This window comes from Polypterus senegalus, chromosome 18, assembly GCF_016835505.1.
Source record: "Polypterus senegalus isolate Bchr_013 chromosome 18, ASM1683550v1, whole genome shotgun sequence".
Taxonomy (NCBI): domain Eukaryota; kingdom Metazoa; phylum Chordata; class Cladistia; order Polypteriformes; family Polypteridae; genus Polypterus; species Polypterus senegalus.
In genome coordinates, this window is record NC_053171.1 from 954,518 (window position 1) to 980,614 (window position 26,097).

General features: G+C 40.9%; 1 protein-coding gene across 1 annotated transcript in view; it reads right to left on the reverse strand.

Moving 5' to 3' along the window:
- Positions 1–5,226: 5,226 nt before the first annotated feature.
- The window catches only part of LOC120518889 (Fc receptor-like protein 2), a 31,288-nt gene continuing 10,417 nt past the window's right edge, over positions 5,227–26,097 (reverse strand). Inside the window, exons 5-13 of the mRNA XM_039741899.1 lie at positions 24,241–24,564; positions 21,294–21,569; positions 18,352–18,444; positions 17,250–17,280; positions 10,755–10,828; positions 10,329–10,388; positions 10,194–10,253; positions 5,744–5,818; positions 5,227–5,557 (exon numbers count right to left, since the gene is read on the reverse strand). Of these exons, the coding sequence (XP_039597833.1) occupies positions 5,448–5,557; positions 5,744–5,818; positions 10,194–10,253; positions 10,329–10,388; positions 10,755–10,828; positions 17,250–17,280; positions 18,352–18,444; positions 21,294–21,569; positions 24,241–24,564 (1,103 nt within the window). The 3' untranslated portion in view covers positions 5,227–5,447. The remainder of the gene's footprint in view (positions 5,558–5,743; positions 5,819–10,193; positions 10,254–10,328; positions 10,389–10,754; positions 10,829–17,249; positions 17,281–18,351; positions 18,445–21,293; positions 21,570–24,240; positions 24,565–26,097) is intronic.

Below are 26,097 nucleotides of genomic sequence, written 5' to 3' on the forward strand. Positions count from 1 at the left end.
ATACCTCCTAACTCAATAATCTTGCTAACTAGATAAAATGCCATGACCCCTACTAAATATTCAGAGTGGCACATTAAAAAATATTAGTTTGACTTGATATCAGATAACTCAATAATCCGCTTAATTTAATAAAATTTAGGCGTCCCCAATGGAAAAAATTCACTCAACTTGATATTCTACTGCCCAAATGCACATTGCATTTATTCATTTTACGGGTTGTGGCAGGAAGCTGGGGGGTGTGCAGACCCAGCCAGGACGCCTGGAAGGACCAGGAGGCGGTTTATACATCCCCTGGGCCATGAGGTGGCAACCGCCCCGAATAAGGAGGAAACCATGGGGACGGAGCCAGGAGGCTCAAATCCATTGGGTCCCGTGGCTGCCGCCAGGGGTGCCCCGAGCGTCATGGAGCCCGGGAAACCTGCACTTCCACCGCACCTGGGCAGGTGGAGGAAGAACCTTCCAGGGACACCTGGAGTGCTTCTGGGTACTCTTGCGGCACCTTCCGCCACCGGACGGTCATCAACAAGCACCTGGAGCACATCCGGGTGGATATAAAAGGGGCCGCCTTCCTACAGTCAAGAACCTAGAGTCAAGAGCTGGAGCAGGACAAGGATCCAGTGACAGGGGGAAGAAAGGCAGCCCATGGACATTTGAGAAGCCCGTGGTGAGGGGTGTTTGGTGCAGGAGCCCTGTGTGTTCTGTGGGACATTTTGCGGAGAATAAAACGTGTTTTTTAAGGAACTGGTGTTTGTCTGATGGTGCTCGGGTGGCCTCTCACAGGGTGCAAAAAATTGCGTGATAAATGTCTGCTTTACTTTTGCAGCTGAGGAATCCTCAACAGATTATCAAAGGCCTTGAGCCATCTTCATGTGATTTTGTGTTGCATCTGGGGGGACACTGAAGAGATCCTGAAGTCAGCGAAAAGATGTTGTGGAAGTCATCCATCATCTCAGAAGGAGTTTCTGCTCAACTTGATTCAGCTGGCTACACAAAAGCAGTTGACGATTGTGCTTTCTTTCACTGCATCCCATGATTCCTGGAGAAGTTCCACAGCATCGAGAAAATTGAAAGAAAAGTCAATGTTTTCATCATGATCTGTCAGCCACTTTAGCGCCAGCCTTCACCCATTGCATGGCTGCAATCTGGTCCTAATCTGAGATCCTGAGTTGGTTTGTCACGTGGTGGGTGCCGCAATATGCTGTATCAGTGCGTGCTCCTAACCTCCTCCTCCTCCTCCTTCTTCAGTAGAGGTTCTTCATGTTCTTAATGATGCCGCAATCCATCGGTTGTGTACGTGTAGTAGTATTGGGAGGGAGGAAGAAGAACAACAACAACAACAACACCAACAAAAGAAGAAAGAAGAGTTTGATGTGCTGTAAATTTGTGACATGAGGATGTGCCAGTTGTGCAGGTGTTATCTGATACAATGGATTGTTTTTTGCTCTCAGCTGTTTAGCTTCATGAACATGCTTTTTCAGATCATTTCTCATTGGCGAAAATGCTAAATAACATGCCTTCAGTAGTTAGAGAAGTTTAATAAAAGCACTGCGCCAAGTGTGTAGGATAAAAAATTACTTAAAAAGCTGTATACAGCTATATTGATAATCCGGTTAATTCAATAATTAATTTGAGCACCAAAAATATTGAGTTATCCGGATTTGACAGTATTTATATACACACACATACATACATATCAAAATAATGGATGACTTATTAAATTAAACATTTTTGTGATACAATCAGAAGAGACAACCCCTTCCCCACTGGACTTCTCATATACCCAGGACTGTGAATGACACACACAAACCAAATTAATCAATGGGTAGTTTTAAAAGGCACAAATCAGCAAAGTGAATCAGAACATCCATCATTAGTTATTTACAGTTATACCAAAAAGAAAAAGTATTTATTATGTAAAGCCAGCTTTCAAAATATGAGACATCCACTGTTGCTACTACACCATCAAACCACTCGAGTTTTATAGCTGTAGTGGTAAAGTGACAAGGAAACACGTGCAAATATCTGCAAAAAAAAAGTAATACAACAGCACTATATATGTGCATATTTAGATGTTTATCATTAATTGCTTTATAGTTATGACTGCATTTTATGTTTCCTTAAGTTTCTAAAATGAATGTTTTTACTGCAATAAAGCACAAGTATTCAGAGAGAGGTGTAAAACATGGTGTGAATTGTGGCTGACTTGTGTGCCAAATGGTGTCTGTGACGTCCCACGCTGCTGCTGCATGCATTATTCCTTACTGGTATTTTAGTAAAATTATTAGTCTGCAATGACCCAAGCACTAAGAATAAAACAGGGAAAAGCAGACAGACCAAAATAAAATAGTAAATAATTATGAAAAATGAAAGATATATTGAAAAAACTGTTAAATGACCTCAGATATTGATAGTAATCTCCATAAACCTATAAACCCTTGAACTGCTCAGTACTGCCATATTCCTTATTCTGATGTCCTGTAATAAAGGGATACAAGGCTAGCCTCTCCATATTTTCTCTATTTTGTTCACTGCATGGCACACTGTATGTAGTGGTAACCAGTGGCACAGCTAGAAAGGTGGTTCAAGTTGTATCTTCAGGTTAAAGTTGAAGAAATGAAAGACATCATCTATGAATTTGGCATATTTGAACATTAACCTGAGAAAAGAGAACTACCTGAGTTACTCCAGATTCCAAGAAGGTCGACAAAATGGATCCTGGTAATTACAGAGCAGTAAGACTTACTTCTGTGCCATGCAAACTTAAGGAAGCTAACTTAAAAAGTAAATTAGATAAGTCCCTATAAAAAATCAGTATACTAAACAACAGCCAACAGGGGTTTGTGAGATAAATATGCTGCCAAACTAATCTGTCAGATTTCTTTGAGTGGGCTACTGCAACAGTTGACAAAGCAATTTACTTAGACTTTCAAAAGCCATTGATACATACCCGTCCCACACCAGGTCTTTGAGAAAACTAACAGTCATTGTGGGCCTTATGTAATATGTTTTAGATATTAATTAAGAAAGTCACTTTAAAAATGACCTAGGGCTGGGTCTGGCCTGTGGGCCTTAATTTAGACACCCCTGTCGTAGCTTGATTTTTAAAGATTTTGGTGCTATTTTATTTTTATTTTCCATCATACTGTTTTTTGGGCCCCCATAATGTGCTGCAATCAAAATTAAGAACCACTGCAGTAAAGGAGTAAGCCGTGGTCACTTCCATTGCTTTCAATGGATCTATTATCACTGAACATTTTCCTTGTGTTCTTCTTTTCATTAACTATTTCTATTCACCAGAATAGACACAGAACACATCCAGATTATTACTCCATGCAGATCAGAAGAAGCTGATTTAGAAGTACAAGTGTGGCTGCACAAGCAGAGGCGTGTCAGCTGAAGACCTTGAGGTGGCTGAGGTTTCACAGCTGTGACATTAGAAACCACAATATGCTTATTCTGTGAAACAAAGGAAAGAGAAAAAAAAATCAGTCAGTAGTTGTGGCCAAAAGAGGGAAATGGAGGAGCGGGAAGTGCCAGTGGACTGAAAATTGTTATCTGGAAGTTCATCCATTTTCTGAGAGACAATTTTAGTAATAGAAATCTGTTTTTTTCTTTAACGTTATCAAAAAAATAGTAAAGTCAATTACCTTCTTATTTCTTCTTAGCTGTGTGAGACGTTGCACGAGAATCATCTGCAAAATCACAAATGTTCATTAGCAAAAGTAATTTGAGGAAAAAATAAAAGTGAGGAAAATGTCTGGCATATGTAAGCGTGATCTGGCTAATTAAATACATGATGGATGTATTGAAACAGTTAAAGGTTATTTTCGTGTTGGAAAGAAGAGAAGGTAAGAGACACAGCAGTTTGACTGTACACTCTTAATCAGGCATGTAACTGAAGAGAAAAGAGCAGGTGTCATACGTAAATAGCAGGGAACAAAACCAGGGCAGATAACAGGAGCAAAAGCAGACAGAAAATGTGAAAAAGCTGCCATTAGAGAAGATGAAGGAAACGATTAAAAAGATTAAAGATGAAAGAAAAGATTAACAAGCTAGTTTGTCATTGAGGCCAAGAGAAAAATGTGAATCCAGGATAAGAATGAGATGAGCTTCTTCTGTTTTCCTTTGAAGCCTTGTGAAAGACCAAAATTAGAGAAAAGAGTGTCTACGATCGAGGGATGTGAAGTGTTCTACACAGGACTTTGGAAGATCGTTCATCTTAACGTCTCAGAGTTCTGCCACAAATGATCTGCTAGCTGTCTCCCTGTTTCTCTTCTGCCTAGATCCTTCCTACAATAAATGAAGTAAGGAAGATATTTACTCTGTTATGAGCCACATTATTTAATATTGAATTTATCTGAGGGACCAGATAAAAGGGTATTGTTGGTGACATATTTGCCTAATGGGGACTGTGGCTCCACTCTTCAAGTGAATTATGGATAAGAAGTTAGGTGATTGACAGAGGAGATTAAGAATGGGTTAGGAAAAAAAGGATCCAGTGGAAGGAGCAGTCTGCAAAATGGGGAAGTTTTGTTTAAAGTGTCCATTTTGATGTGGGTTTCATTACTTGGTTTCTATCTTATAGTAGATATTACATTGTCTGTTCTTGGCTTGATTGAGAGTACTGCCCATAAAATAAGAAGGTTATATCCTCCATCGATGAAGAACCTCCTTATTCTGAGTGTTCCATCACATAACTCAACCTCATTGCTGCAAGGCACTAGAAGACCGCATCTGGCGGATTGTGTGCAGTTCTGGTCACAGCATTACAAGAAAGTACAAGAAAGACATAACAGCACTTGAACTTAAAGACATGTCTGACAGACACAATTAATTAAACCTATTTTAGTCACAACTGGAGGAGACCTAATCTATGGCTTCAGAATCCACAAAGACATCGATAAAGTAGATCCAGCAACATTCTTTCGGCTTAAGGGTAAATCACATTCTCAAGGACATCAGTGGAAATTAAGGGGAAGTGCATTTAAAACTGAAGCCAGGAAACACTTCTTTATGCAAAGAGTTGTGGGACTCTGGAGCAAATTATGGAGACATGATTTTTGAAGCAGGAACTTTAACAAGAAGAATCTGATTGAGATACTGGGACACTTTAGCTATTAGCTGAACAAACAAGTTTGATGGACTAAATGGTCTCCTCTCGTTTGTCAAATTTCTTATGCAGCTGTGAAAGAGGCAGCAAGTTTTCGGTGTGCCAGAGATGAGATGTGCTGTAGAGATGGTAGCTGTGAGTCACACAGAGGTTTTAAGTTCTTGAAATTTGAGAAAGAGTCTGATGTCAAATGATGGCAGAGTTGTGGTGAAAAACTATGTTCTATACCTGTGTGATGGGTTAAAACCAGTGAAATTATTAGTGAATAATCAAACTATACTGAAGTAAGGTCTTGTTAGAATTCTAACCATTTGCACTATTTTTGCTCTTTGCACCCTCAAATCTGCTCAGTTTTCTCCGTCAATTCCCCAGCCAACGCTGCCTTACCTGAAGGACTGTTTAATGTGACATTGGAGTACAGGGCATCAGACACAATAGGCATTCTCCCTGCCAAGGCAAACAAATTAAGATAATTGTGTTTATATGTAAATAGAATTACATGTCTACACCCTCACAGGACAAAAGACCATCATGTTAGAATTATAGCACCAAGTGACAAATGTTGAAATTAGTGTTTATTTGTTTTGAGAAGTTGAACCAACCTTATCTACTGTTCAATTGATGATGACTTACCTTGCTTCTTCTTTGATTTTTCTTTTGCAAGATTTGCGTAAAGAACATCTTTGTCGGATGATGCAGTAGATTTATCTGGAAGAAAATTAATACGTTAAGAGGAACTGATGGGCACTAGTGAGTACACCTCGGTCATAAATAAATATTTACCCTGAGAACCAGATTTCACAGTTTTAGATTACATGGAAGTCTCGCCCAGGTTACCGACATAAATTCTAAAAGAAATGTAAAAGGTCGTCCCCCACTGACTGAAGTCTGTTTTGGTATAAAAGAAAATGGATTGGTGGACAACATGGCTTACGTTCGGAATTCATTCTGTTTGAGTATTTGAACTGTTATTTAGTTCAGTTTACTCAAGTGGTCAAAATACATTCAAGACATAAGAAACATCAAGGATAGGAAATGGAAACTAAACCTGTGGGTGTTTTGCCGATTATGTGTTATTGTCGACTCTTCTGAGGAGACGTGTGTAAGACTTTTATCATAAGATGTTCAGAAAGTAGTCAGATTCCTTCATTTTCTACACACTTGCTGAAAAGGAAATATATTTTTCTGGCAGGATTGCTGAAGGCTGTGTGAGGAACATTTAGTGATTAGATGACTTTTACTAATCATGTGCAATGTTCTAGCTTGACAGAACCTGAAGCATGCTAAAGAAGAATATGCTAAAATGGTGGAAGGAGGCCTAATACATATATAGCACTGGTCAGTGGAAAGTGCAGATGACTATTTTTAGGACTAAGAAGTCACATGAGGAGTTTTAAGGCTTGTAAGCTGGAAGCCACTGTGCACAGATGGAAGAAGTCTGTGGTTAACAGAAATGCCTCCAACTTCTCCAAAAAGGAACCTACAATAGTCAAAGACCCTACTGAAGGACTGCAAGACAACGGTATTGTTCCATGGCTGTATGTACAAATTATATTGTGACGTGTGAGTCCCTGTCTTGTACCCCAAAACACAAGGCTGAGTCTCAGTACTTTAGCAAAACCAACTTTATTCCACTTGAAACAGGAACAGGACGGTTATTTATTGTAGCGGAATCTACCATTCTCCTAAACACAGACACAGCAATCAGGCAGGTTCGTGGCCAAGTTAGTGGCGAAGTCATCCTGTTCCCTGCACTTATAATGTTCTTTGCATCACCCATTGATGGCAAGTGCTTCTACTGCGACCGTGAGCAAGCAGCTTCCACATCGATAAGCCCGGCAACTGATAAACTGTCTTCCATAGACGTGGCGATTGAGCTTTGGGACACTCTTCAGTGTGTCTTCCCGTTAGGGGGAGTCCCAAATGAGTTTAGAAACCTTACAATATCATATACTGTAGTGCATGTTACAAGTGAGAGGTTGGGAGCATGCGCTGATAGTGCATTGTCACACCCACCACACCAGCTGGATTGGGACCCGAGTGCAGCAGGTGACACCTCAGCACCACACTGGAACAGTATGAGGTTTTTTACAGTGGCTGGAGTGCCAATCCCGCCATCAAACCTCAGCTTTTCCCTGTAAGTTGGAGGACCTCACAGGACCTACTTGCAGAGCTAGATGCAGATTAACATCATGTCCAGGATGAAGCAATGGCAGGTTAAATGCCTTGCTCAAGGCCCCAACAGAGTAGAGTCTTTTCTGGGGTATACAGGATTCAAAACTGCAACCTTTTGATTACCGGCGCAGATCCCTATCCTCGGAGCCACCACTCCATTATTAATGGATCTTCTTCCAATTGTTCTTTTGTACCAAATTTCTCTTGTCTTAACATCTCCACCACGATTTACTGGGAAGCGATATGTTAAGGTTCAAAACATGAGGTGCAATTCTAAAGGAACATGTTCTCAACAGTTCCCTATTAGATACAGTATCAACTCCTCTTTGTTTTTAACTTCTGGTCCACTCTTCTGCTTTTCAACTGCCTGTTTTGCTAGAATCTGCCAGTTAGGAAGCCCAAAAGCCTGTGCTAGAGCACACAAGTCTAGAAGTCTAAAGATCATCTGTGATCATACTAATAAGACTTTGCCATAGCGATTTTTTATTATCCAGGTGTGTCAGAATGTTTTGAAATGCAAGGAATATGGCATCACCTTAAGCTTCATGTGTCTCAAAGTATTTTATCTCAATGAGGGCAAACCTAAGCTAGGGGTACTTGTCATCTTCAAGCAGGTGAGAACCTTAGATTCTTTATATGAAGCACTAAAAATGGATGTGTGTAATTGGTTGCTGCAAGGTTATAAATCACTCCCTGTAGCCAAAAGTTTGATGTGTGTTACTGTAGACGTTTATCCCACAGTACATAATTTTCACCGAAAACTAAGGCCATGAATTGACACAGCTGAAGTATCCAAACTATACAAACCAGCTGACATAGAGAAACCAGTACCACCATACAGCCTGACAGGGAGATGGGAAGAGACAAGTGGAGGCAACTCTGAGAGACTATTACAAGTAAACAGTTGAGTTGTATCCTCCCATTCAATGGTCAGTGTATATTGCTGCAGTGACGGTGTGCTATTATTTAATCTAAGCTATGCCAATAAAAAGATTGTATCCATGTTTGGAAATTGCATGCTCTTATTTTAGGAACCTTGGACTGTAAAGAAAGTATAAAAGCTCTCACAATTTCCTTGAACATGGAGACTCATCTACGGATGGATGGACAACATCATTTCTACCGGTGCCTAGATAATGCAACCCATACTTTTGAAGTTGACAAGACTGACTTTCAGGACCCCACAACAGTATTGGGGTTTGTCAAGAGCTTCCTTCGGGCTTTAATCTGCACTGTAAGTTGACATTAAACACAAGCTAAGCATATCCTTTCTAAGTTTTATTCCCTTTCTTTATCATAGAATTACTGCCATATCACTGTGACGCACTGAATGATAACGTGCAGTGAATACACTTGACTTGAGCATTCCTAGTTTTCATCCTCTTTCTCTGTACGTTTACCATTTGTTTGCTCAGATGTTGATGCGCTTGCTGCTTCCTGAGCAGCTCTTCTCTTCTCCACCCTAGTGGCCCGCTTCTTCTCTTCTTTCGTCGGCATCTTTTCGTGTTAAAACTGATTAAGTCAGTGTTTGTGTCGCAATTACTTTGTTCGTTTTCCTTAATTTTTCACTTAAGTTTGTACTTAAGTCTTCAATCTGCCTCAAGAATGATTTAAGACATAAAGAAGTAGGGGAAGTGATGGCGAAGGTGGTTGGAATGAGAACGGCGCCCGTACGCTCTGCTGTCCGCTGCCGAGAGTTGATCCTACAATAAAATAAAAAGAGGAATAACCTTGGAGGTCAATCATCACCCTGAAAGCGGATAGCAGACGTCACGTAGTATATGTGTACCAAATTTCAGGTCAAGAGGTCAAACGGTTTGCGAGCTACAGGTGATTTAAAATCCTGAACAGACAAACGGACAGCCACGATAGCGTATCATATAAGAAGATAGGTTTTGGCTAAGTGAAAAGGTGCAATATCTAACAAACATATTTCTGAGGAGCATGCTGGATGCACTCCATGACACACTAATGATGTTGACTCAATGAAGAATCTTCCTAGCATCATTCACCAAATTACTGAACAATAAATCACATGATGCTGGAGACATTCACTCTGATGGAACTTCGTTATCACAACCAAATGTAGAAAGCATTAAATTCATCCCAGACAAGAAACTGGAGAGAGTGGCAGTCCATACTGTCTTAAGATAGTATTAAAGATAATCTGAAATATTGTTATAAGTGCAACAGGTCCGAGCCCATTAATTATTTTTGCCAGGGTTAACTGCTACCAATTCCAATTACACCTTAGAAATGTAGATATGATTACATATTAACCACAAGCAAAGGTCTTATCACAATGTTAGTTTAGTGGACATGTTCCCAAAGCTGCTCACTACTTTTCTTAAAAGATTTTATGAAATTGACCTCAACTTGAAATTGTCCTTAGCTAACAAAAAGTCCTGTGGTTACTGATCCTTCTTTGTCCCTTATTACAATCCTGCTGAACATCTAAAAAATGTATTAGCCGTTGTCACACATGCGGATCAGTGGATCATCCTCCAGGCTCTTCTGAGATATGTACTTCTACCCTGGGTTGACAGGAGGTGCTGCTGCTATCCTTATCATCAGTTTTTCCCACCACAGTGGTGAGACGGCGCCCAGTGATGGCAACTGACTCCACCCCTTCCTGTCCCTCCACCACATATCCCAGAAGGAAGTGTCACTAGCTATGAGAACACACCACACAGGACTGAGGTCCTTCCCACCATGACTATCATAGGCTTTACCAGCCAAGAAAACATTTATCGTGCTAGGACCTTGACTTTTGTTTGTTTAGCGCAACTGAGCGCATGTTTTGTTTGGCCTGTTGTCACAGTTAAATGGGATGGCACCTGAACATTTTCTCATTGTGTACCTGCAGCTCCCTCCAGCAACACACCATATTAATCAAGAATATACAAACCTTTGTGGATTTTAACCTCGGAGTACAATGTAGCAGCACTGCTGTTCACAGAAGGTCCTCCTAAAAACAAAGAGAGTCATCAGGAGGGTGTAAATGAGTAGAATGCGTAGAACATGACCAAGTGAAGACTCTCACCTTTTTTCTTTTCCTTTGGAAGGCCTACCAACTCCGAGTATGTGATTTCCATGTTTTCTTCTATAGGATATTATAGATGAGGATGTTACATTTTGTTTTATTTAAAATTGAAGCAGTCATGTTCAATAATTAATAAAATGAAGCTTGGTGTAATAATATAGCATTCTGATTTACTTTAAATAAAAAAAAAAAATAATGAAAATAGTATTAGCAATTCATGCAACTGCCATTTAACAGTTTAAAAAAATAACTGGACAAAATGCAACACAGTCGTGACACTCAATTTATCTACACACAGTATGTGCAGTTATATTTTTAAAGTATGAGTTTGAATTTCCCTGTTGTTCCAGTATATTATATTTGCAAATCTGTGTACGCATTCAAAGAGAGAGCATTATATTAAAAAACTAAACAGAATTCTCTCACCTTCCTTATTCAATGGCTCAATCTGGACAGCCCCCCGATTGGGGGTAATCACATCCATTTTCTTTTCTTTTCTCCTACAAGAAGCACAAATTTCAAAATGGAATACTGATTGAAGCCAAACTGCATCTATATCAAGTACCTGCGGGAAGAAGAAAGGAGGGGGACTCGCTCTCTATGTCAATACAAAGTGGTGCAACTCAGGACATGTAAACGTTAAAATCTCCACTTGACCGTAAGTCTACGTCCCTATTACTTGCCCAGAGAGTTTGGACACGTGATTGTTGTTATTGTTTACATCCCCCCTCAAGCGAACGCGGAGATAGCGAGTGACATCATCCATTCCACAGTTGCTAAGTTACAAACGCAGCACCCTGAGTCACTTGTGCTAATCTCTGGAGACTCTAACCATGTGACACTGGACAAAACATTACCTGCCTTCTCCCAGTATGTGGATTGTAAAACTCTGGGAAACAGGACTATCGACCTACTGTATGCAAACGTTAAAGACGCATACAGCGCCACCCCGCTGCCTGCGCTTTGGAAAGCAGATCATAACCTGGTTCTGCTTCAGCCTCAATACAAACTAAGAGTGAAGGAGATACCTACAACCACACGCTCATTCAGGAAGTGGTCCCCTGAGGCAGAGCAGGCTCTGAGAGACTGGAACTACGGACTGGGATATATTGCTTGGGTCACATAGTGAGAACATTGAAGAGGCTGTTGAATGCACAACTGATTACATCAACTTCTTTATGGACATTGTAGTTCCAGTAAGAACAGTACGTTGCTATGCTAACAACAAGCCATGGATTACAAGTGACATCAAAGACCTTTTGAACCAGAAGAAAAGGGCTTTTAAAGATGGTGATCAGCATGAGCTCAAGTGCGTGCAGAAGGAACTCCGAGTCCAGCTCAGGGCGGCGAAAGAGCAGTACAGGAGAAAGCTGGAGCAGAAGTTGCAGAACAACAGCATGAAGGAAGTGTGGGATGGGATGAAGATTATCACTGGCTGCAGCTCGAAGCGGGGTGCCACCATCGAGACAGACGTGGAGAGAGCAAACCAAATGAACAAGACGTGGAGAGAGCAAACCAAATGAACAACTTCTTTAATAGGTTTGATCACCCTAACCCACTCTCATCTCGGAGTACTGCATCCTCCAACCATCCTTCTGCTGATACCAGCATAGGTGAGACATCCCCACCCACAATTACACCAGCCCATGTGAGCAGAGAGCTGAGAAGACTTCGTGCCAGCAAAGCAGCGGGTCAAGATGGTGTATCGCCACGACTGCTGAAGGCCTGTGCGTTGGAACTGGGGAGTCCTCTACAGCGCATCTTCAACCTGAGCCTGGAACAGGGGAGAGTCCCAAGGCTTTGGAAAACATCTTGTATCACCCCAGTCCCAAAGATATCACGTCCTAGTGAGCTGAATGACTTCCGGCCTGTTGCTCTGACGTCACATCTGATGAAGACCATGGAGCGACTGCTGCTTCACCACCTGAGGTCACAGGTCCGCCACACCCTCGACCCTCTGCAGTTCACATACCAGGAGAAGGTGGGAGCGGAGGATGCCATCATCTATATGCTACACCGATCCCTCTCCCACTTGGACAGAGGCAGTGGTGCTGTAAGAATTATGTTTCCTTCAACACCATCCAACCTCTGCTCCTTAGAGACAAGATGACTGAGATGGGAGTAGACTCACACCTGGTGGCATGGATCGTGGACTATCTTACAGACAGACCTCAATATGTGCGTCTTGGGAACTGCTGGTCTGACATTGTGGTCAGCAACACGGGGGGGCCACAGGGGACTGTACTTTCTCCGGTCCTGTTCAGTCTATATACATCAGACTTCCAATACGACTCAGAGTCCTGCCACGTGCAAAAGTTCGCTGATGACACTGCTATTGTGGGCTGCATCAGGAGTGGGCAGGAGGATGAGTACAGAAAGTTAATCAAAGACTTTGTTAAATGGTGCGACTCAAACCACTTACACCTTAACACCAGCAAGACCAAGGAGCTGGTGGTGGATTTTAAGAGGCCCAGGCCCCTCATGGACCCTGTGATCATCAGAGGTGACTGTGTGCAGAGGGTGCAGACCTAAAAATATCTGGGAGTGCAGCTGGATGACAAATTGGACTGGACTGCCAATACTGATGCTCTATGTAAGAAAGGTCAGAGCCGACTATACTTTCTTAGAAGGTTGGCGTCCTTCAACATGTGCAATAAGATGCTGCAGATGTTCTACCAGACGGTTGTGGCGAGTGCCCTCTTCTACGCGTGGTGTGCTGGGAAGGCAGCATAAAGATGAAAGGCGCCTCACACTTGGACAAACTTGTTAAGAAGGCAGGCTCCATTGTAGGAGTAAAGTTGGACAGTTTAACATCTGTGGCAGAGCGACGGGCACTAAGCAAACTCCTGTCAATCATGAATAATCCACTGCATCCACTGAACAGTGTCATTTCCAGGCAGAGGAGTAGCTTCAGTGACAGACTTTTGTCACCGTCCTGCTCCACTGACAGACTGAGGAGATCGTTCCTCCCCCACACTATGCGACTCTTCAATTCCATCTGGGGGAGTAAATGCTAACATTATTTAAAGTTATTGTCTGCTTTTACATGCATTTTTATTACTATTTAATTTAATATTGTTTTTTGTATCAGTATACTGCTGCTGGATTATGAGAATTTACCCTTGGGATTAATAAAGTATCTATCTATCTATCTATCTATCTATCTAATACACACTGGACAGGAAGTGCTTATTCGCCTGTCATTTCTTTGCACTGTAATGTGCCTCTGACCACCAGGGGTCACTGCTGCACTGCACACGACTTCACTTTTTTCTTATTTTTAGTATCTCAGGTTTTTTGGTGCAGTATAAAAATGAACGATAAGTGACACCTATTTGGGGGTTTCCGCTTACAACAGATGCTGTATTTATACAGAGCTTAAAAATAGTTTCCAAAATTTTAAAACAAACATATCAGAAATGAATAGGAACATATTGTACATATTATTTTACATTTTCATTTACTAAAATCTTAGCACAGAAATGTTTGAAATTTTATTTACAGCCATACAATTAAAACATGAAGTGATATATTGCTGCTACTTCTTTGTCTTGTCTTTGCACAATGTCTTGTCTTGTTTGTGTTTTAATTTTAATTTAATTTTTATTTGCACTTCATGTTGTTACACTGCTTCACAATTTTGTCTATCTGTATACTTGTATATGGTTGAGATGACAATAAAGTTTGTTTTGACTTGACTTTGACTTTAATAGACATTGGGCCTGATGTGCCAGACGCGAGTACTCAAAATGGCTCAACAGCATTGCCAGACAGACGCTCTACGCCTGCTTTTTAATTTACAGCCACTCTCTTCAGACAGCCTGCTGACAATGTTAGATGTTAACAACAGACCAGGAGACTTATGATGTTTTCGAGACAGAAACAGGTACAGTATAGATAGACTGTGGAGTGCTATCAAAAATCAGAGGGTTCCACCATTATCAGAGTCAAGTAAGCATTGCCAGGAGTTGTTAACAAGAGAACAAAAAAATAAATTAGAGGCAAAAACACTAAAACTGAGAATGTGGAAAGCTAATAGTCATTACTGGAAAATCAAAACCTAAATCAGTAAACTAATTTACAGTTATAATATCTAATCTCAGAGCAAGGACTAATGATGCTGTGCTGGAATATAAACTGCTCAAAGAAATTAAAGGACCACTTTGAAAACACATCAGATCTCAATGGGAAGAACAATCCTGCTGGCTCTCTCTACTATTATGGACTGATATGGTGATGTGTTAGGAACGAAAGGATAGAAATGAAAACGATCAACCTACAGAGGGCTGAATTCGAAGACACCCCGAAAATCAAAGAGAAAAAATGATGCAAAAGGCAGGCGAGTACATTTGGCCAAAATTTCATTGCAGCAACTCCAAATCGTAGTCAGTAGTTTGTATGGCCCCCACGTGCTTGTACGCATGCCTGACAGCATTCTGAGACGACAGATGGTGACCTGGGGGATCTTCTCCCAGATCTTGACCAGGGCATCACTGAGCTCCTAGACAGTCTGAGGTGCAACCTGGTGGCATTGGATGGACCAAAACATAATGTCCCAGAGGTGTTCTATTGGATTGCGGTCAGGCGAGCGTGGGGGCCAGTAAATGATTTCAGTTTCTTCATCCTCCAGGAACTGCCTGCATACTCTCGCCACATGAGGCCGGGCATTATTGTGCACCAGGAGGAACCCAGGACCCACTGCACCAGCATAGGGTCTGACAATGGGTCCAAGGATTTCATCCCGATACCTAATGGCAGTCAAGGTGCTGTTGTTTAGCCTGTAGAGCAGTGGTTCTCAACCTGTGGGGCGGGCCCCCCTAGGGGGGCATGAAGTAACAAAAAGGGGGGCCCGAAGATGTGTTAAAAAGAAAACAAGAATCAAAAATATGAAAAAAACATCTGTTGAAACCAAAACAAATTAACTTAAACTACATTCTGGTACTAGAAAAATAAATATAGAGTTAGATAAATGTCGATAAAAGTTAAGTAGGTATAATAAAATATGCATCTACGTTTCAAAAAAACGTTGGGGCGATTAAAACTGTTATGAAAACTCAGGTCACAAATACTTAAAGGTTGAGAAACGCTACTGTAGAGGTCTGTGCTCCCCTCCATGGATATGCCTCCCTAGACCACAAAACAAGTCATGCTGACCGATGTTACAGGCAGCATAACGTTCTTCACAGCTTCTCCAGACCTTTTCACATTTGTCACATGTGCTCAGGGTGAACCTGCTCTCATCTGTGAAAAGCACAGGGCGCCAGTGGTGGATCTGACAGTTCTGGTATTTGAGGGCAAATGCCAGTCGAGCTCCACGGTGCCAGGCGGGCAGTGAGCACAGGGCCCACTAGTGGATGTTGGGCCCTCAGGCCACTCTCATGAAGTCTGTTTCTGATTGCTTGGTCAGAGACATTTACACCAGTGACCTGCTAGAGGTCCAGCTCTCCTAGAGTAACTACCTGTCTCCTGGAATCTCCTCTATGCCCTTGAGAATGTGCTGGGAGACCCAACAAACCTTCTGGTAATGCCATGTTTTGATTTGCCATCCTGGGCCAGCTCTGTAGGGTCCAGGTATGGCCTCATGCTACCAGTAGTGACACTGAGCATTGACAAAAGCAAAACGAGTGACAAAAGAGACCACCTGTTAAAGCGTTCATTCCTGTTTTGGGGGTTGTCTCCTTGTTGCCCCTCTAGTGCACCAGAGCAGCTTAAACTGATTAACAAGCCCCTCTGCTACTTAACTGACCAGATCAATAGCCCACAAGCTTCATTGACTTGATCTTATACTCAGATTAAAAAGAGTTCCTTCAATTTTTTTAGCAGTATATTAAGAGTCTGTTAATGCTAAACACGATGACTCCTGGGAGGTGGTCTTTAGAAACCATGCAATGCATGCTAGCAACCCTAATTCTAAAATGGCAATGTGATGCACTTAAAAATATTAAGAATAAACAAAAAAAAATAATCTTTATCAAACAAAACATACATGAAAATGAAGTTTGTAAATTCAGCTTTTAAAATATTAATGTCTGAGAGACACAAAAACATTTTCTAAGGCAAAAAAAAAAACTAACACATTACTAACTAAGAACACAGAGTTTTTCCATTTCTTAACAGTGGCACTGCTGAGTGCGAATAAGCAAAGTGAGATACAATTAGAGGTCAGTCTTATAGAGTATTCCTAAATTTATTAAGTAATCATACATATTTATCAGTATGAAAGTACCTTTGGGGTAGGACAAGTTAGATATGAAAGGCAATATTAGATAGATAGACAGACAGAGATGATAGATAGATAGATAGATAGATAGATAGACAGGATTAGAAATGAGGACATTAGATGGTCAGCTCAGGTTGGACGGTTGGGAGACAAAGTCAGAGAGGCGAGATTGCGTTGGTTTGGACATGTGCATGTGTATAAATTCAAGAAAGACATTAAGAAAACCTTTTGAGTAACCCTTACTATTTTAATAATAATAGACTTTATTTATATAGCGCCTTTCCCATGCTCAGCGCTTTACTATTTCTACTGTCGTGATTAGCACTGGCACCTTGCATTTCTTTAATTTTGGGCTAAAGTTCCTCGTGTCTTTATGGGTTTTCCTCCAACATTCAAATACATGCATGTTAGGCTAACAGGAAACTGTGAGGTGTCCATGGTGGTTGTGCTCATAAGTGTGTCCTGTGATGCACTGGCACCCCTCCAATAGTTGGTTTCCACCATGATGTGGAAATCAGTAAGTGGGTTAGATTTTGATTTCCATTACAACAGTACGTATTCTATAAAATTACCTTCATATTTGTAAGGCTGCCCAGATATCATTTCAAAGAAAACAAAACATCTTTATATACTAAGTTAGGTAAAATTAATTTGATGGTCTATTGCAACATAAATTAATTTTTGTAAGTATCAACACTCACCTGGCCTTCTTACCCTCAGTGAATGTTGAACCTGCAGTTAAAAATGCAGATTTTAATAATATTAAAAAAAAACCCCAAAACACTACTATTTTAAAGGTTCTTCAAGTTCTCTAGATACAGTATCTAAAACTCATTAACAAAGGAGGACCATATGGACCTGCTGGCTCCTCCTGGTAGGTCTGCATTAGTAGAGCTCCAATTTTCTGCTGAAGAACACAATTAATGGACACTAGTTCATCACAAATACAGCGTGAGAGACGTTACAGGCAGTTACTATCTGCTTGTCCTTCATGTTCATCCGTAATCATCTCATCCTGCAAGGGAAATACTTGTAAAGTATTTATCAAAAATCCTTTCCACTTCTCTGAACACATTATTCTCAAACAAAATACTTCTTTATTTGTTTGTTTTACCTTATTTCTTAGATATATTTTCTTTTTCTTCATATCTTCATCTTTTCCCACTTCTATGTGGTGTTGATATGCTTGATTAATTATTCATCCACCTCTGTTTTTGCCTCCCTCGCTTTCTCTTCCCTTGGACTTCTATTCCCATCATTCTTTTACCCACATATTCATTGTTGCTCCTCATCACATGTCCATACCACATCACCCTACTTTCCTGTACTTTCTTAGCCATCTCTCCCACTTCTGTTGTACTTCTGATTGTCTCATTTCTTATTCTGCCCTTTTTTGTAACTCCACACATCCATCTCAACATTCTCATTTCTGCCACATTTAACTTCTTCTCCTATGCCCACTTTACTGTCCATATCTCATCACCATACATCATTGCTGATCTTACCACTATCTTGAAAACTTTACCTTTAACCTTCACCTTAACTCTTTGTCCTCACAATACTCCTGATACCTTCTTCCAATTGTTCCATTCACACTACACTTTCTGGGTTATCTCTACATCTAATTCTCCATCTTGCGCTGCCACTGATCCAAGATATTTAAATGTATCCACTCTTTTCAGTTGCTCTCCCTGCAGGCTAACTTCTGCATTTCAGTAAAATGCTCCATTGCTGAAAAAGAGGAAAACTACAATCCAAACAGTGCCCCCCTGTGGGAGATGAAGATTTGTGTAGTCCACTTACCTCGAGTCCTACCGCATACAAACAGCAGCAACAGGAGTAGTAAAAGAAACAGAGCGAGTCCGACACTGACTAAGACAGTAGTGAGAGGGAAACCTGGAGACAGAGAGGGAAAAAAGACACCATGACAAGAAATGCTGGTTTGTGAATGGTATTTAAAAAAATAATTTTACATTGGTTAAGTACATTTACCTATTTAAAGTACGGTTTTATTTAAATGCAACTCTTCAATTAAAAGTAAGGAGACTCAACAAGTTTTACACCATTTGGTAACTTTAATTTTATTTTCAAACTAGCAAAATACCCGTGCTTCGCAGCGGCAAAGTACTGCCTTAAAATTTTTATTAAGTAGAAAATTAAACCTTTTTAAACTGAGGGAAAATATACCAATAATTATTTGTTAAGGATCTCTTTGTATACCACATTGTTAGTTCGGCCTTCCGGTTGTAATATGATCAAGCTGTGCGCTGAGCTTACTCTTGAGCATGCAACGTACAGTTGGCCATGTGAACAGTAATCTTGTTTCAAATCTCACAGCTTGGATTGCTGCTATCATAATCGGTTTGAGTTTCATGGTTTGTTTCAATTATGACAGTATTTGTAGGACTTGTGTTGAAGTGACAGTCGGCATCTGTCAAGCGTTGTAAGTATATAACCGGTTTCATCGATAACTTCACATCCAGCTTTTGAGAGTTTAAACATTCATAAACATCAAAGTGTCCACTACTGAAATCGTCACCTGTGAATCTAAGATGTTTAAGAGGCATTGGCGGTTGTCCAAAGGTGTAAAATATTTGGCCATTTCGGTACACTTGAAAGCGACAACCGAACAATTCAGCGGCAGCCATCAACTCACATGCAGGGGCATAGGTGAAGGGCTTAAGCATTTCACTCTTCTAGTGCTCCTGTGTAGTCTAATTATCTCCTGTACCGTCATCAGTCCACACCTTGAACCTGTCCCAGTCATTCAATACATAAGACACAATGTTCCTGCGGATATCAAGAGTGAGCCTGATATGGCCGTGCAATATGTAACAAAGAGAATGGAAAAGGCAGGTGCCATCTCTGGGTATGGAAACCACTCGGTAAGTGACAGTTGTTTGATCGATGGTGATCACCTCGATAGACATGTTAATGCGGGTACAGTTGGAATGATAAAGAAAATGGGTACCTGAACAATGTAAAGTAAGTCTAAAATACCTACACAATAACTATAATCGTAATAAATGAACAATAAAACAGCGGAGAAGCCGTGGATTGAATAAAAAGGCTGTAGTTATCAGCAGGGAGACGTGAATCCAGTGGCGATGCAAGGAAGGGAATGTAGAGACTGGAGCGACGGACGGCCTTATATAGGCAGGCAGCCAACAACGTGAGAGGTGTCAGGATGGGGGACCCAACGCCGCCTCACACGGTGACCGAGGTGCAAGCTATGGACGTATATATGTACGTAAGTAGGATTCAGTTAGCATTAAGAACCCACGTATCAAATTTCTTGAAGATGGGCCCATAAGTAACAAAGACCGTTGAAAAGTTCAATATGGCGGCCGACAGTGGCATCATACCACCGAAATAAGTACCACATTTCAGCCTTCTACCTACACGAGAAGTTGGAAAATTAGTCACGTTGGAAAGTTCAATATTGCGGCCAACAGTGGCGTCATACCATTGAAATAAGTACGGAAATCGGTTTCGGTTAGCGGACGTTGTCGACCGTTAGTGACCATTAGCGACCGTTATGACCGTTATGTGTAGAATTTCAAAATGAAACCTGCTTAACTTTTGTACGTAAGCTGTAAGGAAAAAGGCTGTCAAATTTCAGTCTTCTACCTACACAGGAAGTTGGAAAATTAGTGATGAGTGAGTGAGTGAGTGAGTGAGTGAGTCAGTGAGGTCTTTGCCTTTTATTAGTATAGATAAAGTAAACAGAGCTTCATGCACCAACTGAGATCACAAAGAAAATGTCAGAATGCTGAAGCACGAATCTTTCTTCACCACAGAACATCCTGTGGCCTGTTAAATACTGCATACGGTTTACAGTTCATTCACTAGATAGATAAATAGATAGGCACTATATAATAGATAGATAGATAGATAGATAGCAAGCTCTGTCATACACCTCCCGACTGTGACTCGCTTGCTGGGTTCACAACAATCCTTTAAATAGTCCTTGACCCAGAAGTGCTTCTGTTCTTCCTCCCACGTGATTTGCCAGCACTTCTGGGTCAGACAGAGAGTTTAAGTTTTTCATCAGCCCGGAAGTACTTCTGGATCTCTGTCCTCATGGCTCGACAACAGTTCCGTTGTTTTAAGGGAAGCATGACTCCCCAGGTCCTTCCATAGCACTCCATGGCGACACCCACGGCACCTAACAGGGCAGAGCTAGACAACTCCAAGTTCCAGGATGCCCTGTGGGAATAGCGGGGTACCAATAGTATACCCCGGAGTACCGCTATACTCCAGGGGAGCTGCCATTTAGCATCCAAAAGTAGCTAATCTCTTTGATTTCTTGCCAATCCCAGCCCAGTGACCCTGCATTGGATTAAGCATTTTTGGGAATGTTATATCATGCTGAGTGTTAGGTGAGTCCACAACTTGCAGATCTACACCTGTAAGTGAGTTATGCTTAAACTCCCTAATCCTATTCAAGGCCATGAAGGCCGGAGTGAGGTGGGATACAGTCCTTGACAGGTGTCAGTCCATCATTGGGCACACTCAACCATACTTGTACTCTGACTGGGACCAATTATAGAGTCAACAGTTAACCAAACTGTAATGTCTTTGGGAAGATAGAAGGAAAACAAGTCTTAGATCACATTGACTCCAATAATTCTTTTGGCACCAGGTTCAAACTCTGTATTTGCAATGCAGCTTTGCTACTATGCCACTTCATATTGAAACAGCGGCTGCTTAAACATTCTCCCTCTATAAACGTTCTGACCTACCTTTCAACACTTCAATCTCTATGGTTTTGCTGTAAGTTTTTCGTCCTCTTGGTAATTCTGTAGCACACATGTAGCTTCCACCATGTCTTTTCTCAACCCATGTGATGCTCAACACTGGAGACTCCCTGTTGTGTTCCACAGTCACATTATTTTGTAAGAAGCTGAAGGTGAGTTTTGAGGGAAAGCTTTGTTTCCCTCCCCATATGCAAGTGAGGTTAAGGGGGTCTCCCTCCTTCACAGATCTGCTAGGAGATGGTTCCAGAGTTACATTCATAGCTGGAAAGAGAGCAAGAGGAGAATTAGTGGGTGTAACAATAGAAAGCAAAAGAAGGAGAAGCAGGAGACCCTGATCTTCAGTCATTTTAGTCTGGCTGCCCAGTCTGTAGAAGACACAGGAAGGTGGAGGGGAAAAAAAGAATATTAGACTGAGGTGCTTCTCACTACTCCCCCTGAAGCTCATAATATCAGAAAAATATAAAGCTTAGCAACAGGCAAGCATTGCAGTTAAACAAAAATAGAAAAACATTTAATTACTGCATCCAGCAGGCTTGTCTTCCTGCGTTTGAGTATATTTGAGTTTTATTGAACTAAATGAACCAGGAAAGGAGCAGCATGCTGTCATCATGGTTGGTGCTCTTACCTCTTAGCTCTAGTAGCAACCTTGTTGTTGTGCAGTTTGCATGCAGTTCTCATATCAGTACTAAGTTTCTCTATGGATGCTTCAGTTTTCCTCCTACATCCCAAAAACATGTAAGTTTGGAACATTGGTGACAGCTGACAAGCTGAATATGAGTGGACATTAGTGGGAAAGTGAGTGTGCCATCTAATGGACCAATAGCCACTCCTGTGTTGATAACTACTTGGCACCTTGTACTGCCAGGTTAAGCTCTGGGTGTCTGTGACACAGCAGGAGAAGACATAATGGTGCCAGATAGTATTTTGTCTTTGCTCTGATTTCACGTTTCTCATAAATGAGCCTGTTTAGCTGAGCTTATTGTTAAAAAGTGAAATGAAACACAAGAACAGGTTCCTGCAAATACCAGGTGAACAATGAGTTGTTTCTTTCCTTCACGGTCCTGAAGTTGCAAAAAGTTACCTCAGTCAGTAATACGTCAAGTTCACATTCACTTCAGTGTAATTTTGTTGCCCTTTTTCCTCTACCATGTTTTGTAGAAAAGAGGTTGCTCAGGATAATGGGCAAATTCCTCAGGGGATTAGATTATTAGGAAAGTAAGGAAATAGACATCAAAAGTCAAGAACCAGAAAGTCTTAAAAAAAATACGAAAACATGTAAAAAGGTTGTTTTATTTTGAGCTTCTGCTAACTTTTATAGTGACACATCTGACCCACAGGCTCTAAGTGCAGTAGAGATGGCCTTAGGGGTGGGCGGGGCCTAGGGCTGACCAACCCCACGCGGGGCCGGTTACATCAAACACTGTTACCGGTATGTGTGGACTGTATAAACTTGTGTGTGAATTTAATAAAAATAATATTAACATACACCGGATTTTCTCATTACAGTATTCAGCTAATTTTTTGCAATATAACACGAGGACTTTATCAAAATATAACAATATAATCTAATAAAAAAGTGCACTTCATAATTCATGACAATACAACGACAGTGCGAAATGCAATGTTGTGTCATGCAGAAATTAGCAGGGTCTCTTCTGGAAAAGTACTCAAAATGCAAGGATACTCTGAGTCTCGATATGCAGGAACCCAGTGACTAATGGGCTATACCTGTTTTAGGAAGGGATTATACTGGTGACCCTTTTCGGGCGATGAAGGTGGACTATGGAATATTTTCAAAGACATACATGTATGGAATTTGACATTGAAGAGGGATTTTAAAAGGGTTCCTCTTGGAAGCATCTCAAATATATATATATATACTGGAGAATATAACTTGACAAATCTGTTCAAACAGGACACGCGGACCTCAAAAGTGGGGCCCCATTAGTCGCGGTGCCTGGGGTGGTCGCCCCACTTGCTACCTCAAACACCGCTCTTGAAGTGCAGTGTACTGATGACGTCAACCACATAACTTATGGGATCGCATACCGTGGCAACCGCTGTCACATCATTATGTCCGTAAACACAATAACATTAGTAGTCAGGAAAAATAAAATGGCAACTAAAAAGATACAAAATATATTTTAATAAATGAAAACAATATTTATAATAGTAATAATAAATGCAAAAATCAGATTTGGTTCCTCAAACAAGCATAATGGGAATTAACAATTAATAAAAAAGGCCTAAACGAGTATGCAACTATATGCCAGCGTACATAACCATAACATAGAAATGGGAAGAGAGAAAAAGTGACTGGAAAACCAAAGAGGAGATGGGTGGATTGCAACAAGGAGAATAACCAAAAGATAGAAACAAGATGACCCAACCCTTAAAGGGAAAAGGAGAGAGAGAAGAAGAAAAAGATAACGTAGAAGGCAAATGACAGGATTTTAAAGTAGGACCCTTTCTAGCTCTTCTTTTTATCCATTATTTCTCCAGTATGGATGTTTTCACTAGGCTTCAGAACATATGCAGCAACCACATGATAGGAGAAACATGGGAAATAAAAGGGAGATCTCAAATTGTGTCATTGCTATAACATTATGTACTTGTGTAGCTCTGCAGCAGCCACCATTCTGGGTCCCCGTTGCGATTCTAGTGTCTTGATTGTTGTTTTAACCATTTTTTTTATTGTATGTTTGCATTTTGATTTTGCTTGGAGATTCAATTCATAATCTAGGTATGACCTCATACCTGTTTTTTGGACATCTGATTAAACTGACTAATAAAAAAAAAAATACCACCATATCTTTGAAGAAATACATTTCTCTCTTCTGAAAACAAAGAGCAGCTGTGTAGTGATGGGGGCTGCCTTTGCTATCCTGACAGAGATTGACCTCTACTGACCCTTTAGTAGTCGCACACTCACCTTTAACAATCAGAGTAACAACATTGCTGCTCCGTGAGTGACGAGGAGAATCATATCCACCAAGGTGAAGAGGATGAGTAGGAGAAACATCTCTGAAGGCACTACACCAGTATTCTCCACTTTCAGAGAGGGTAACAGACGGGAAGGTGTAAGCGTTTCCTGTGGCATCTTTAATCCAATTTCCCCAATTTGTCAGGTTCCCTTTGTACCATATATATCTCCAGCCAGTAAAGCTGCCCTCAATGCTGCAGTCCAGGGTCACCATATCTCCAATGTACGCGTTTTTACTGTCATTCCTTATAGTCAGAGTCGCCTTTGGGTATTCTGCAGGCAAGAAGAGATCAGAATGACAGTCTGACATGCAGACATAAACACAACTTCTGCTGCTTGTTTCATCATGTGAATAATTTTCCTTTAAGGTACATGCTTCATTTCATCATTAATTCCATTAGTTAATCATGATACCATATAGCACCTTTAAAATGAGCACTAGCACAAAATTAGAAACATTTCAGTGTGAACCAAGGGGCACAAAGCTTTAGAATCTATAAGATACTCCACAGAACCTATAAGATTAATGTGATGGTGCCACCTCTGTGTCATCTTATCCTAAACAAATGTGGCAAAAGGCTGAAAAAAACCAAACGTTCTTCTTCTTTCCGTTCATCTCTTTCCACTTTTATGTGGTCTTGCTGTGCTTGATCAACCTTTTCCAGAAAGCTCAGTCCTTTATTCTCCTCGCCAGTCAAGCCTTTTTGCTTCAGATCTTCTTTGACTTTATCCTTCCACCTCCATTCTTACCTCCCTCACTTTCTCTTCCCCTGGACTTCCATTCCCATCACTCTTTTGCCCACAAATTCATTGTTTCTCCTCATTTCATGTCCATTCCACTTCAATCCACATTCTCAGCTATCTCTCCCACTTTTGTTGTCCCCCTGATTGTCTCATTTCTTCTTCTGTCCTTCTTGATTGTTCAGAACATCCATCTCAACATTCTTATTTCTTCGACATATAACCTCTTCTCCTGTGCTCCCTGTACTGCCCACATCTCAGCTCCATATATCATTGCTGCTCTTACCACTGCCTTAAAATCCTTATCTTTAACCTTCGTCTTAATTCTACAATTACACTATACTCCTGATACTTACTTTCAATGTTTCCTTCCACACTGCACTCTTTGGGTTATCACTACATGTAATTCTCCATCTTGGGCTACCACTGATCCTAGATGTTTAAATTGATCCACTCTTTTCAATAGCTTTCCCTCCAGACTAACTTCTAAATCCTGATCATCATTAAACCTCAGATATTCTGTCTTCTTCTTATCTTCAGTCCCCTGTCTTCCAATGCCCTTCTTCAATCTTTGTCCTCTTTTCTGGTGCTACACAACACAAAAAGCCCGCATCAGGGCGATTGTTCTTTTATCCCATGACTCAACACATCCATAACTAGACCAAAGATGTATGGAATTAAAGAAGATCCCTGGTGGAGACCTCCTCGAACTGGGATCTTGTCTGTTACCCCAACAATTCATGATGAATGTTAATGCAAGTATAAACAGATGTACTTTACTTAGTGGATTGCTGCTCTCACTTGATGTCGTTTTTATTTTACTCAGTGCTACTTTATGTCCTGTACCCGCTGATGAGTTACATGAAGGTGACATTACGTATTTATGAGCCATCCCTAGATAAGTTCTTGTGCTTTTGCCACCACCATCTACTCAAAGCACCGTGATGTTCCAACAGTGATGGATTAAAAGCCAGAAGTCTGCATGACCATCATCATCAAGAGCGTCTGTGAGAACCCTAAATACAAAGAGGACTATTTCATTTTCATTTATGTTAGGTAGAATGC